This window comes from Corvus hawaiiensis, chromosome 26 (genome assembly GCF_020740725.1).
Source record: "Corvus hawaiiensis isolate bCorHaw1 chromosome 26, bCorHaw1.pri.cur, whole genome shotgun sequence".
Taxonomy (NCBI): Eukaryota; Metazoa; Chordata; class Aves; order Passeriformes; family Corvidae; genus Corvus; species Corvus hawaiiensis.
In genome coordinates, this window is record NC_063238.1 from 2,168,890 (window position 1) to 2,183,017 (window position 14,128).

Below are 14,128 nucleotides of genomic sequence, written 5' to 3' on the forward strand. Positions count from 1 at the left end.
GGAGGGGGGAAGGGAGGGAGTGAGGGAAGAAGGAAGGGAGGGAGGGAGGGAGGGAGGAAGGAAGGAAGGAAGGAAGGAAGGAAGGAAGGAAGGAAGGAAGGAAGGAAGGAAGGAAGGAAGGAAGGAAGGAAGGTGTTCTTTCTACTGAAAAAGCTTACAAAGGGCATAAGGAGAAGTTGGGTTGGTCTTACTGTAATAGATAATATTTTCCTAAATATGAGAAGATTTGCCCTTTATGCTTTGTCCTTTGGGGGGAAAAAGGCTGAAAATGAGAACCAGGTGTCCTGTATTATACTGTCATGTGAAAGATAAGGATGTGTCTATGTTCACATAGTAGTGTAGTCCAATTTAAAAAGTATCTCACCTGTGAAGGACTCTTTTGCTTCATTTGGAGAACAAATGAATTATCAATATTTATTTAAGAAGTGCTTCCAAGAAGGACTTATAGCTGAGCTTAATTTTGTGCATGACTTAAGTGTGCACTGAAAATATTGAACGTTTGCTGAATGAGGGCCTAAGTCAATAAGTCACTTCAGCCAAATCTATACTACAAATTTTCTTTTGCCATAACTTTTAGGAGGTTATGAGATTAATATTTGCTTAAGTGGGGTGACTATAAATAGCAACCTCTCTATGCTGCCAGAAATTATAAAAGGAAGATCCTTTTGCCAGAAGAGTTTAGGTCCTCCAAGAGAGTTACTGCCAACAGAAGAGCTCTATTTGCTATGATCAACTGTATCTACCAGGGCTTTGTTGCTAAAAGTCTACCAGCAATGTATTTTGGACAATAAACGAACTGAGGTTTTATTTCTTTTGATCTATGACTGATAAATGATTTGATTTATGGCTTGTCTATTTCTCTATGTTTTTTCCATCATTAATTTGTGTGTTTCAGGCAATTGCTATATTGCAGCCAGTGCTCTGAAGTTGTCACAACACCAGTTTTGAAAATGCAGCTGGAAGTCTTCTTGAGTTGTCCATCCCGATCTCAAAGTACAGTAAAAGTGAAGGTATGGCATGAAAGAAGCGTTGGTGTATCAGGTGTAGTGAGGCCAGATGTGTGGACACATAGGTACTCTATGCCACACTTTTATGAACAGTTCTGTCAGAAGACAGAATATGTAAGACTATCCCATAATTTAATCTAACACTAAACTTTTGTTTCGTTGGGCTAAGAACCCAGTTCCCAGATCTTGCTCAAGTAATGCAGTCGTTGAGTTCACCCTGAGGTCTGCAAACTGTTCTACAGCCCACATGGAGGGATTTGTTAGGTTGGGCCTTGGGAAACCTCAGTCTACACAGTCTAAAAGGAATGTGTGTTTTTAGACTTCCATTCTGAACATCTTTTGTGTCACCTCTCCTCTGCTTTCTTGGCCAGAGAAACAAAACTTTTTGATATTAAAATGATAAATCTTTATTCTATGTGACTGCAAACAGAATGTCTTTGCACACTTCAGATTTTTGTCATGAACAAAACCTGTGAATTTTCTCATTCCAGCTGTTGCAAAGGACAATCTCTTCTCTCCTGATGTCCTCTGCCAGTGAGGATGGGGTAGGTATAATGAATGCTGTCCAAAGAAAGTTAAACTACAGAACTTAATGTAAAGGCAGAGTACCAATATGTTGGCAGGTCAGCCATGACCTTTGTTGGCAGGGTCTTGAAAATCTTCAGTGATGGAGATTCTGACTTTTCAGGCAGTTCAGAACTGCACTAGGAGTGATAGGAGATTTCACTACAAGTGAAATGATTTTTTTTCCCATGTCCAGCCTGTGATTTGAGTGGGCTGTGCCCTTTGGCAATCCCACCTTCCAGATGGCTGCCCTCCATCTCATCAGACTCACACTCTCCTTTTCAGAAGGGGGATGCTGCAGATGGGCTGCGTGGCTTCAGCTCAGCTGTGGATCTGCAGGGCTACCTGCAAACAGCACCGTGTCCAGGCACTCAGAGCTGCCATGGGCAGTGCTGGACTTTACTCTGTTCTCTGGCTGAGCATCCAAAGACAGAAAAGATACCCTCCAAGCATCCCACCTTTTGGGGCTGGTCTTCTAAATCTTATAAACCACAACCACTTTGTAACAGCACAACACTGAAAGTACAGGCAGGTGGAAGCAGTAGAAGAATTTGCAAAATGCGTGCAAGATGTTACTTTATAATTGTATGAATGAACCACACGTAAGCTGTGGAGATCCATGGGCTAAAGTACACTTTATGTAATCATGATTATTCCTTTAATCTGAGATATCAGAAGAACCCTGACACTTGGCACAGTGACCCAGATTTATTGTGGGTGAGGGAGGCACCTGGTAGGTGCCTGGCTGGCATTGGCTGCTGGATGGGCAGCAGCAAAGGAGCAGCACCTTCAGAGAGTCATTAAGTCCAGCTAAGATTCCAAGATTTTCCCTCTCCCTTGCACGTGGAAGGGAGTAAAGGTCGGTTTGTTGTCTTGTTTAATCATCTGAGTTAAATACCTTCAGTTAGGTGATATGCATTAGGGTCAGTTTGCTCTCCCTGTCTTACAAGTTTTCCAGCATTTTCCTATTACATGCTCCATGGTTTTAGTGGGATTTGTGGAAAATATTTAAAGTGGAAAGTTACTCTGAATTAATTTTTTTTTTTTTTTTTATGCTGGAGGGTGTATATTTCATTTAAGCAAAGAGATACAAGAAATTTCCAAAATGTGTTTGCTCCTTTAATAGCAGTTAAGTCTTGCTGAGTTTTACAAGATGTGTCTGGCAAAACATAGTTCTTTTTTGAGTTATTAGAATTCAAACAACCTCTTGTTCATGTTTCAATGTGTGTAATGCCAGTATTTAGAAGTCTGGCAACTCAGATTTTTTTCTTCCCTTACTGAAACACAGGGATAAAGATTAGTCACAAGAAATAGTACTTGAGGTGGCATTTTGTTGCCAGTGCTGCTAAAGTTTCTAAGGGTGTAGCTTTGTAATCAGTTCTTTTGGCAGGGAGGTTGGTTTTAGCTGTCACCAGCCCTGGCCACTTGTTCCTCACCTTGTGGCAGCCCTTCTGTAACACCAGTAGAGTTGTTTGTGCAGCTGCATGGTGAACTGGACTGCAGAACCGGTCTGGGGTAAAAATAATCTAGGAAAATAAAAAGGAGAAAGGTTGTTTATACCTTGAACCAGGCAAAGCCATGGGTATCACATACCTGTACAGAAGCACAGCACAGATGAAGGCAGGGGCACAGCCAGAGGCTGGTCACAGGCAAGGCCCATTAAGGAAAGAATGGATGTGAACCTGCCGTCTGAGATACCCTCACAAGTGAAATATCAGCTGTGAGTGTTACCTGTTCTTGTGTTAATGTGCTGTCTCATCTTAGTGAAGCCATGCCAGCCTTGCATCCCTCTCCTCCACGCAGAATACAGCCTCTACAAATTTGCTCAGGCACAACTCACAGGTGAAATGCCAGTCGGATCATCAAACAGGAGGGACTGTGTAGGTGCTGGTGATGGTAATGCATGAACAACAAAAAGTTAAAAGGGGGAGAGGGAGGAGAGTAAGAAGGGTTACAAAATGTTTTTTCCTTTAGTGGATCAGTGAGCACAGCTAATCAATATATAGTATGGATATATGCATTGCCAGCACATGTGAAGTCCTGCAAGTATCAGAAAGGCAGATAAAGGGAGCATGTGTAGGTTCTGCTTCAGCAAAACTGAGTTTAAAGTCACAGGAACATTTTTGGTTTTTAAACAGCTCATTTTTAAAGCCTGTTAGAGAAGCAGCAATTTAGGCAAGAGTGTGATCTAATTATTGAAAATCTAATGTATTAATTCTTTCCATTAGTTCTAATGCACTTTTCGAGTCCTTAAAAAAATTGTCTGTTGGAAGAGGATCTTGCATGCTGCATCTTCCCAGCTGAACGCTGCCTAGAACAGAACGTCCAGCACTGTTTGTTTTACTTACCATGCTTTTATTCCTGCAGACTTACGAGATGCAGAGCGTGCTGGGAAAGGAGGTGGGGTTATTGAACTGCTACGTCCACTCTGTAACCAGTCATCCCAACTGTGTTGCACTGGAGGAAATTGTTCTTCTGGAAGCTGCAGCAAGACAGAGTTGAACTCTAGTCAGCTATTATAGCATCTGTGGACTTTGTAATGTGATTATCTGTTAACCAGTGCCACAGATAATGTATAATGCAAGTGTGATAAGCATTAAGATAGTTTATTAAAACTGTGATTTATAAAGCACATTGTGCTAACACTGAAAAAATATCCATATATTGTTCAACTTTCTGAACTCTTTCTGATCAGTGCAGAATCTTAAGAATACAGTTCTTTGTCGTGTTTGCTGTTATGTAATGTAAAACATCTTGTTCTGGAAGTTTTGAATTTTGAATGGTTGTGAATTTTTTTTAAAAAATACTGTATTTATTACATGTCAATGGAAAATACTTTACTGATATTTTTGAAATAAATACCTTGCTGTGGGCAGCGAATGTTGGTCTAAGCTGAGTTTTATCAGTGGATTCCAGACCTGTGTGATGTGCGAATTCTGAGTTGTTATCACCTTGCAACAGTTGTTATAAAGACAGAGACTTGAATAAAGCTTATATTTTGAAGTCAACCACATATAAAGTTAATGTTTTACAGCTAATTGGTCTCTCAGCATAGAAGTAGTGTGTTATCTGTAGCTTCCCACAAAGCAGGTGTTTCATTATGGTTTCTTTTACGGGTAAGGAGCAAACTGCGTTGTAGTCCACGCAACTATCCTCAGCCAGACCGTGGAGACTAGAGATCAGATAAATGCCAAAATCTTCCTCTGAGTGTGCATTGCGAGATTTAATATAAGAATTAGAGACTGGATGGTTCCCCCCCCCCAGTATTTAAAAGCCCCTTGCAGGTCAGAGGAGGAACGAGTGGTTTTGCACAAGTCCCATATGTGATTAACCAGCAGAAAAGGAACAGCAAACTTGTCGCACTGGTCATTTCTGCGGCTCAGGCCAATAGTGAAAAGTCTTATGGATGTCACGATTATGAAAGGAATGACCCAGCTTTTGCATTCCCCCTTTTTCCTCCCCTCTTCCAAGCATTTCAGTCTCCTACCTGCCTCCCTGTAAGGAAAAAGGAGATTGCAGCCCATTCATGTGTAGAGGATACTGGTCTGTACTCGAGACTGGGGTTGCCCCTTCAAAACCGTTTAAGACTTGAGTCTCTGAGAAAGCTGGAGGTGTGTGTCGTGTCAGGCCATTTTTCTGCCAGTGCCCTACAGATGCTGTAGGTGCTCTTAACACTGCACTACCAACATTTAGACAAGTTGCCCGATCTTCTGCGATCTGTTCACTCACTCAGCAAGGAGCAGCAGCGTTGCTGCTCTCACTGTCACTAGCAGGGATCAGTGAAAGTCTTTGTGATCACTCACTCTGTGATGAGCAGTGGTTGCCCACTCTCACTTTCACTAGCTGGGATCAGTGAAAGTGTCCAGCTCCTACAGTGGGCTGAAGCCTGAGGGTGCATCAACACCCCTGGGACTCACTACAGCTGGTCCCAGCTCTGGAACGCGTTAGTGTAGGTGCAGCTTTCATTATCTGGAATGGAAACCCCTTGGAAGTTTTTAACAGGAATTTTAACCAATGGTATTCTTTTAATGGTGTTCTAGTAGTCCTATATAGTTGTGGGTTTTGGCTTTTTTTTTTAGATCTAGAGTACGGTATTTCTGGCAGAGTCCTGGTCACAGACCAGTCTCTTGCTGTGCAGCTGCTCGGTCCCACCAGCGCCACGGCAACCCTGAGTCAGCACTCCCGGATCAGCGATGTGGCTCCGGGGAGAGCAGACTTCGCAACCCGCGGCCGAGGGGTCTCACGGTTGTTCCCACCCCTGCATCGCTCTCTGGATGCTTTGGGAGATAGCGTAGCGCCCCTCGCTTGCCGTCACCTCCCCTCTCGGCTGCTGGGACCCCCCCCCCCCGCCGTGTTCCCCGCCCGTGTTCAGCCCCTCCCGGGCAGCGCAGCTTTCCCCGCCGCCAGCCCGTTACTGTCACGACACAGAGCAAACGAGAACAGGGTTGATTTAAAATGCTTTTCTTTATTCTTAGAAATGCTGTAAAAATTGATATAAAAGGTTGAGCATGCTCAGTCTTTTTTTTTTCCATCCTACTGTCTAAAATACATGGGATTTTGAATCATTTTAACAGATGTACCATAGCTGCATCGGTATGAGTAAAATGTAGAAAAGACGAAAACTACCATTACAAAAATAATTTAAGGGGAGAGAAGAAAAAAAAAAATAATATATTTAGCTTTTTTTCCCTTTTTCGCAAGTTTCGTGGTGAAAGACCCAGGCATCGCTCCACGTCGCTGCCACATTCCGAGCTCGGCCGCGGGCCGGCAGGTCCCGCCGCGGCTCCGCGCCTCCTGCCGCGCCCGGCCCGGCCCGGGGCGCCGCGGCACGGCCCGGCAAGGCTCGGCACGGCCCTCTGAGGTATTTATCCACCGTCTCCCGGAGTCCGTCTCTCCGTCCCGCTCCCCCCCCGGTTACCGGCAGTCGGTGCCCGAGCCGGGCTGAAGGAAGGAGGCGCTGGGCAGCTGCTTGAAGAAGTGCCGGAGGCTGGTCAAGTCCCGGGTGAGCTGCTCGATCTTCTTGTGCAGCTTCTCGTTCTCGGCCGAAAGCTCCAGCAGCTTTTGCTGCATCTCCTGGTTGCGTCGCTTCGCCTTGTCGCGGCTCTTGCGCACGGCGATGTTGTTGCGCTCCCGGCGCTGCCGGTACTCGGGGCTAAACCTGTCCACGCACTTCTTGCCGCCCCGCTCCTTGCCCCCGGCGGCGGCGGGCGGCGGGACGCCCTGCGCCGGCCCGGGCACGGCGACAGCGGCGGGGCCCGGCGAGCGGGTGCTGCAGCTGGAGGGGGAGCTGCTGCCCGGCGGCTCGGGGGACGTGGGCGGCGTGGGCTGCCCGCTCAGGTTCATGATGGTCTGGGCGCAGGTGGCGATTTGCGAGGGCAGCAGCGAGGAGGAGAGGTCGCTGTCGCTCCAGTCCGGCTCCTGCTTCAGAGCGCCGCGGGAGGAGAAAGAGGAGGAGGAAGAGGAGGAGGAGGAGGAGGAGGCGGTGCGGGGCTCGGAGCCCAGCAGGGTGGTCATGGCAGCGCCGAGGTCCTTGGCGGGGTCGCGGCCGGCGCCGCCGCCCGGTGGCAAGTACTCGCCGTATTCCCCGCCCCGCTCGGGCTTGTGGTTGCTGTTGAAGAGGTCGGCGAAGAGCTCGTCGTTGCAGAGCTCCAGGTTGGGCACGGCAGACATGGAGTCAATGTAGGAGCTAAAGTCGATGGCGCTCTCGTCCTCGTACATGGCCGGGGCGGCGGCGCTCAGCTCCGCCAGGTTGGTGCCGCTGCCCCCCACGCCGCCCCCCGCCTCCTCGCCGCTCATTCCGCAGCCGCCACGGGCCCCCGGCTTGCAGGCGGGACCCGGCCCGCCGCCGCTGCCCACCTTGGCGTCGTAGAAGTTGGCGGGCTCCAGGCACCAGCTCTTATAACATGCCGGGGAGTCCAGGCTGTAGAGAGCGGCGGCGCTCATCGGCGAGCGGGACGCGGCACCGCACGGCCGCGGCGCGGGGGCTCCGGAGCGCGGGCACCAAACGCCGCTCCGCGACGGTCGCAGCTCCAGCCTCTGTCACGGGCAGGTGGGATCGGGGCTGCTGCTGCTGCTGCTGCCGCTGCTCGCACCGCTGGCACTGCTGCTAGTAGGTGACACCTCCCCGAGGGGGCCGATCCGGGCTCCGGTCACGCCGTGAGCAGCGGTAGGAGGCGGGGATGGGACAAGGCGTCTCAGGACCTGGGAGTGAAACGCCCGCTCGGTCCCTTCTTATACGGCGCGGGCCCCGCCTCCTGCCCCAATGACGGGGAACGACTGTTCCCGGCACCCCCGGGGACCCGGGGGCGGGAGCGGGTGGGGTGCGCGGCCGCGGAGGCAGGGCTGCCGCCGCAGCGAGCTGCCACCTCCCGGCGGAGGGTGGCCGCGGTCCGAGTTGCCCCCGCCACAGGCTTGGACGGTGCCGGTGCCTTTCGGGCGCCTGGCGCCCTCCCCGCGTCGTCCCGTCCCCGGAGAGCGCTGTCCCGACGCCGGTACCGGCACCCCATTCCCGCGGCTGAGAGTTAATTTTCTCTTTTCCACGCGGGCCAGCGGAAAAGCTGGTTGAAAAAGCTGATTTTACCCCACCGCCGCCACCAGCGCCACGCTGCATCCCCCACGCGCTTCCCCAGCGGCGCCTTGGATGGAGCGGTACGGGGAAGATGCTGCCTGCCCCACGCGTGGCTCTGTGTATCACCCGAGCGCCCTCCCCAGGCTCATCTCCCTTCGCTGGAGCACTGGCGGCTTCACCCGAGAAATCCCCTGCTCCGGGGAGAGGGTGGCCACTTGGATTTCTTCTGGCAGGACATTCCGGTGGGAAAGGGGTCTTTGAGGCATCTTTAGCTGCTTCACGCTGTCTGCATGAAGTTATGCCTCTTAAAACCTTGCATAAAGTAATTATGCATGTTGTTGACCTCCGCCCTCCTTGCATCCCACAAACTACTACTACAGAATTGGCAAGTATCAGAGAACTGAAAATAGCTGAACTTTCAGCTGAAAGATAAGTTTTATAGTTATATAAGAGTTTCTAAAACCCTGGCTTCACCCCCTGGTGCTCCACGGACTGAATTACTATAGAAACACAACAAAATGCCCTTAAATTTACTCCAAAAAAACATTTCCTTATTTATAATAGTTATAGAAGGCCCTTCTGTATTTAAGATAGGACTTTCCAGCCCAGCACTCAGCTGACGCTGCTGGCACGGAGCTGTGCCCTGCAGAGTGCGCTGCCACTCGCCCAGAAGTGGCTTTCTGGGGACCATGGGTACGTGCCGATCATGCCGGGCCTGCTGCCCCTCTCCGGGCAGGACTCCATCTGCCGCCGCCGCAGCTGTTGCAGGACCGCAGCTGTTTATCACAGGGGTGTGTGTTTTAACATAAGTAGCTGGGAACAAGACTGGTACATGCTCTCCCTTTGGATGTAAACTCCTCGTGGGAAGGCTTGTGGGATCAGGGTAAGTGCGCAGTGCCTGGCAGGTGAGGTTTTACATCTGGCAGGTAAGGTTTTGCTTGGAGAGGCTTTGCTTTTAACTCTAGCATTGCCAGATGTCTCATGTTTAAATAAACTTGATTTCCCTTCTCATCAGAGGATTGATCACACAACCTCTATCTACACACAACCTCTATCTACACCAGCATTAACCACTGAATTTGACAGTGGCACAAGAAATGGTTGCTTTTCTTTTTTCCACATTGTCAAAGAAATAATATGCCCCAAACCCTTTTTACATGTTATTTTATTTTTTGCCTTCTACCACTGGGGTCTATTCATGTTGCACAGCTCTGCGCCACCTGCCCTTGGCCTGGTCTGGCTGTCCAGCAGGGAACATGGTGCTCCTGGACCTTTTTTCTCTGCATGAAGTGCAGAGGAGTGTGCACATGAGGCATGGGAAGGTAGTTCAGGAATGAGAGGCAGTCTGATATCCACTGTCTCTCCCCTTGCTCTGCTCGAAGGGGTTAGATTTCACCGGTTGTAGTCACAAAATTATGATTTGTCTTGGAAAGCACTCATTCAACTGTTTGCATGCAGAACTGTGTTACACTTCCAGCTCACTGAAGTCCTTACCCCAAAGGTCAGCCAGTGTTGGCATGCCGCTGTGCCAGCCTGAACATGCCTATTTAATGCCCATCATGTGTTACTCCAAAAAGACATGCAATTCCTAGCCATGTCACCCGGCCCCTGCTGGGCACCTTGCCTCCTGGCAATTAGATTCTCAGAATCCCTCAGTAAAAGGCACAGAACCGCTGTGTAAACCTCAATATAAGCCATCTGTGTCACAGCTAACCATGGGGGGTACAGCATTGCCCAAAGGGTCTTCAGGACCTGGAGGTGTGTTCAGAACTTGTGGTCAGACCTGTCAGTGCCTGTCCCCCAAAACCAAGCAGCAGGATCCACCCCCTGGAAGGTGGGTTGGTTGTGTTGGTTGCTGAGCCTGAGATGTGTGATTTCAGGAGAACGTTTGAGGGGGTTCTCCCACGTGCCATGCAGGGTGTGAAGCCCTGGGGTGCTACGACACCTGCAGCAAAGCATCCAGGAGCATGTGATACGTGGCACTTACCAGAGCAGTGCACTGAAGGCAGGACAACATCCACACTCTACTCTTTCCTGGGGTGGATTTGTCTGGCATCTCGGCAGCTGAATCTGTTCCCATCTGCATGTGTAATTTCATGAGCAGTGAAGTACAGACAAGCCCTTGATTTCCCTCATCTGTCCTGCTGAGTATCTGACCCACCGACTCACAGCTTGTCTCTGGGATCCAGTCATTTTAAACAGCAGAAGAAGCAGGTGATCATCTGAATTTCAGAATAAATTCTTTAAAACTTGCTTGAGGTTCATGCTCCAAATCAAGGAAAGTATTTAAACCTGGTGAGAAAGGACAAGAAACCTTTCTCTAAGAAGCAGAAAAAAGGCAAAACTTTTACTTACTCTGGACTGCTGGCTGTGAATCCCAGAGAAACATCAGGACCTTGAGCCCTTCAGGGATGGCAGTTAAATCACACTGTATTTCTGACAAGTTTTTCCTCATAAATAGGGGACAGGCCACTCAGGGGAGGTAAGGAAACAGGGTAATGCCTCAGCATGCTCACCTCCAGCAAGACAGCCAGGCATACAGGACTTCTTGGGACAGTGGGACTAGGAGTGTGGCGAGGCTGTACTGATCCTGAGGAGCCTCAAGAGCCCTTCTCTTCTCTTGATATTATGGGCTTGAGAAAGCGCCAGCAGGACATCAGGTCCTGGGGGATTAATGGGTAAAGACCAAGCTGACAAGGGGGAAAAAGATGGAGGACTGGTTTGCTGCATTTCTCCTCCCCACAAGAAGCACCAGGAGTGCAAGTATCCTTTCATCCACCAGCTGGAAGCCAGCAATGGCATATGGGGCCTGACCAGGAAATGGGACACGCAAAGGAGGAGGTACAAGTTGCCTGGGGAGAGTCAAACAACCTGCCCACACACTCCTAGGGAGGGACAGTACCTGGCTGAGGTTGGTGTTGGCTCTTGTCAGCCAGCACAGTGACTGCTGGACAGTCGCTTGCTACCCGCTCGTGCCACCTCTGCCAGGGCTCCTGCCTCTCCCTTGTCCTGAAGCACTGTAACAGGATTTTGCTTGTCACTTGTGCTGTACTTGTACATCATTGCCTGCCTGTGGCCTCCCTACTCTTGGCAGCTGAAGAACTTGACGGTAATTGAAAGGATTTTTCCTTTTAGCTCATTTAGTTGAAGCTCTGTGTTTTGTGTCCCTACAGACATTTAAGCTCTGGCAGTGTCAGCCTGGGCTGGGTTTGTCCAGCTGCACCTGTGGCTGCTGAGCTGCTGAATAAGATCAGGGTCCCCAGGGTCCGTCCCCAAAGGCCAAGTGCTACTGCAGCAAAACACCTCAGAACCTGTGTTCCTTGTTTTATCACACTCTTTGGTGGATACTCTGAACTTTTTTGTGATACAGGTTTTGCATGAATTGCCATTCATGTGATCAAATTGACAGCTATATCTTTTGCCTGGATATTGATTAATATCTTCATTAATCAAATGAAATCTTGTGTGGTATAATTTACTGTGAGTATAATGGACAAGTAGAGTCAGTGCTACCCTCTTCTATCCCATCAAAAAGGCAAAGAAAAAACTCCCCATGTAAATAACGTGGAAACTGTAACCAAAACTTTTCCAGTCCCTCTTGGCCACTCCTTCATGTTATCAGAATGGTTTGGGTTGGAAGGGACCTTAAAGTTTATCTGGTTCCAACCCTCCTGCCATGGGCCAGGACAAGTTCCACTAGATCAAGTTGCTCAAAGCCCCATCCAACCTGGCCTTGAACACTTCCAGCAATGGGGCATCCACATCTTTTCTGTTCCTGTGTCTCATCACTTTCACAGTGAAAAATTTCCTCCTAATATCTAATCTAAACCTACCCACTTTCCGTTTAAAACCATTCCTCCTTGTCCTGTCACTTCAGACCTTGATAAAAAGTCCCTCTCCATCTTTCCTACAAGCTCCCTTTAGGTACTGAAAGGCTGCAGTAGGGTCTCCCCAGTACCTTCTCTTCCCCAGGCTGAACAACCTCTCAGCCTGCCTGCACTGGAGAGGTGCTTCAGCTCTTTGATCATCTCTGTGGCCCAAAAAGCCTCCCAACCTTTTTGCAACAATGATATACCCCTCTAAACACCCTATTCTGGACACATCTTTGTTTGATGTAAGGTGTGGCTCTTTGGTAGTTTTGCGACAAGACCAGCGATACCAATTGGTGCTGTGGGTGTCTGCCAGGGTGTGAGCTTTCTGTGTGGGTGCCATTTCTTACAGGCAGCATAACTTAAAAATGACATTTTTAAAGCCCATGTAATTTCCAAATGAGGCACAGTATTAATGAAGTGACTCGTCAGACCCTCATCCTTGGGGGAAAAAAAGTTCTAAAGCAGAGGTAATAAATCCTTATCCTCAATTTTGAAAAACAAGAATTTTGGGGAGAAATGTCTCTTTATATAGATGCTTACTTTTGGAAGCAGCTGGCCAAACCCGTAAGTGTGAGACCAGAAGAGCTGCAGGAAATTCCTTATTCCATGTCTGAATATGAGCCTAATTCATTGTTTTTGTGGAAAGCTCCCAGGCTCTTTCCTGTGCCCAAATGTGTGCTGGTGCTGTATCACCTCTCAGCCACAGAGACCTCAAGATAACATTTAAATTGGGGGGCAGAGTGGGGACTAAGGGAGAAAATCCTGATCACGAGAAACAAGAAGCAGCATGCAGGAACCTCTCTATCAGCTGGGAAAGGAGACTGTAGGCTGCAGTTCCAGTTTCCTCTGGATTCAGCTGTAAAGTTATTCTTAGCTAGAGGGAAATTGTAAGATTGGCAGGGATGGTAAGGATTAGCTTAAACACAGTATCATTCCATACACTAAGAAAAACCTAGTGAGAATATATGCTAATGTTTTACATAACATTTTAGATGCAACTAATGGATTTCCAGATACAGTGCCCATCTATCTGGTTATTTAATCTGAGAAGGAAATACTCTGTCTTACTTGTGAATAGTTCCCAAGTTTTGTTTTGCATCATGAAACCTGATGCAGTCTCTGACTCTGATCTTCACATCATCTTACTCTTTTCTGGAAGCCAAATAAACCCACCCTGTAAAGCACCGAGCCCAGCAACTTGAGGTTTGCTTTGTGTAGTACCTCCCATGCTGCTTCACAGGCTGGCTCCAGCCTTTCCATTTAGCTGCTGCATCTTACTGAGAGCAGCCAGGACTGGGGACAGAAGCTGCCATTCACATGTGCTGGAGGTTATTTCCAGGGCCATTCAGCTGCAGGGTGAAAGCTCCCTAAAGAAAGTTAGGGAAACTCCACTTGCTCTGCACAGGATGTGTTGAAGACCCAGCAGCCTCGTGCTTTGCGCCTCAGCAGACACATGAGCTTGACAAACACATGACTAATAAGGGCTGATGTAGCCGAGGCTTCCCACTTTTGTGATTCTTCTGGGCCAAAATGGAGCTTTTAAGTATTGAAGTTGTCATGAACATGTTCTAAGCCCGTGTCACTCTTGCCTGTGTCACAGCCTTGAGGGCCTTTCGCTCTGGACTGCAGGGAGCAGTGAGCACGGGGCAGCAACCCCCAGTCCCCTCCCCAGGAAGGGCCAGGCTGCACTCCAAAGCCCCTTCCCAAAGGCCAAGGAGGGATGCCTGCTGTGCACAAACATCTGCTGCTGCTGAGATTATCAAAAGTCCTACGAGAAGAGCCTCGTTAAAGTATAAACCCAAACTTTGTCCTCCACAGTGCAGGTCAAAGTACCCAGTAACTATCTGAGGTATGTGCCAGAAGTGCCATTAAACACCTCGTACACCCAGCCACTTGATTTCTAAATGCCCTCTGCCTTTTCATGTTACCTTTTTTATTGTGCTTTAAACTTTCTTGTATTTGTAGAGTGACAGCATGAAAGCCAGGGTACCTCACCTGACCAAGTTTCAGTCATAAGGTTGCAGTCCTAATTGTTAGCAGAGATCAAAAGAACAAAACACCATGACATCTTACTGAAGTGTACATAAAAAACTATATTAAACACTTTTATTAAAATA

General features: G+C 48.6%; 2 protein-coding genes and 1 long non-coding RNA gene across 5 annotated transcripts in view; 1 reads left to right on the forward strand and 2 right to left on the reverse strand.

Moving 5' to 3' along the window:
• Positions 1–4,579, forward strand: part of SPIDR (scaffold protein involved in DNA repair) — a 198,039-nt gene extending 193,460 nt beyond the window's left edge. For all 3 annotated transcript variants that reach the window (XM_048286747.1, XM_048286748.1, XM_048286749.1), the window contains 3 exons: positions 896–1,010; positions 1,499–1,552; positions 3,939–4,579. In XM_048286747.1, the coding sequence (XP_048142704.1) occupies positions 896–1,010; positions 1,499–1,552; positions 3,939–4,073 (304 nt within the window). In that variant the 3' untranslated portion in view covers positions 4,074–4,579. The remainder of the gene's footprint in view (positions 1–895; positions 1,011–1,498; positions 1,553–3,938) is intronic.
• Positions 2,563–3,585, reverse strand: LOC125317098. The gene is made up of 2 exons (XR_007199938.1): positions 3,303–3,585; positions 2,563–3,097 (listed from the first exon to the last, which is right to left on the reverse strand). It is a non-coding gene; the product is annotated as an uncharacterized LOC125317098 (long non-coding RNA).
• A 1,437-nt stretch (positions 4,580–6,016) lies between the features above and the next one.
• On the reverse strand, positions 6,017–7,698 carry CEBPD (CCAAT enhancer binding protein delta). The gene has a single exon (XM_048287116.1). It carries the CDS (start codon positions 7,512–7,514, stop codon positions 6,486–6,488), a length of 1,029 nt encoding a protein of 342 aa, XP_048143073.1. The 5' UTR covers positions 7,515–7,698; the 3' UTR covers positions 6,017–6,485.
• Between the last annotated feature and the right edge of the window lie 6,430 nt (positions 7,699–14,128).

Excerpts from the sequence above, each read along its gene's own strand:
- CEBPD (XM_048287116.1), bottom strand. The coding sequence starts at position 7,514 with ATGAGCGCCGCCGCTCTCTACAGCCTGGACTCCCCGGCATGTTATAAG.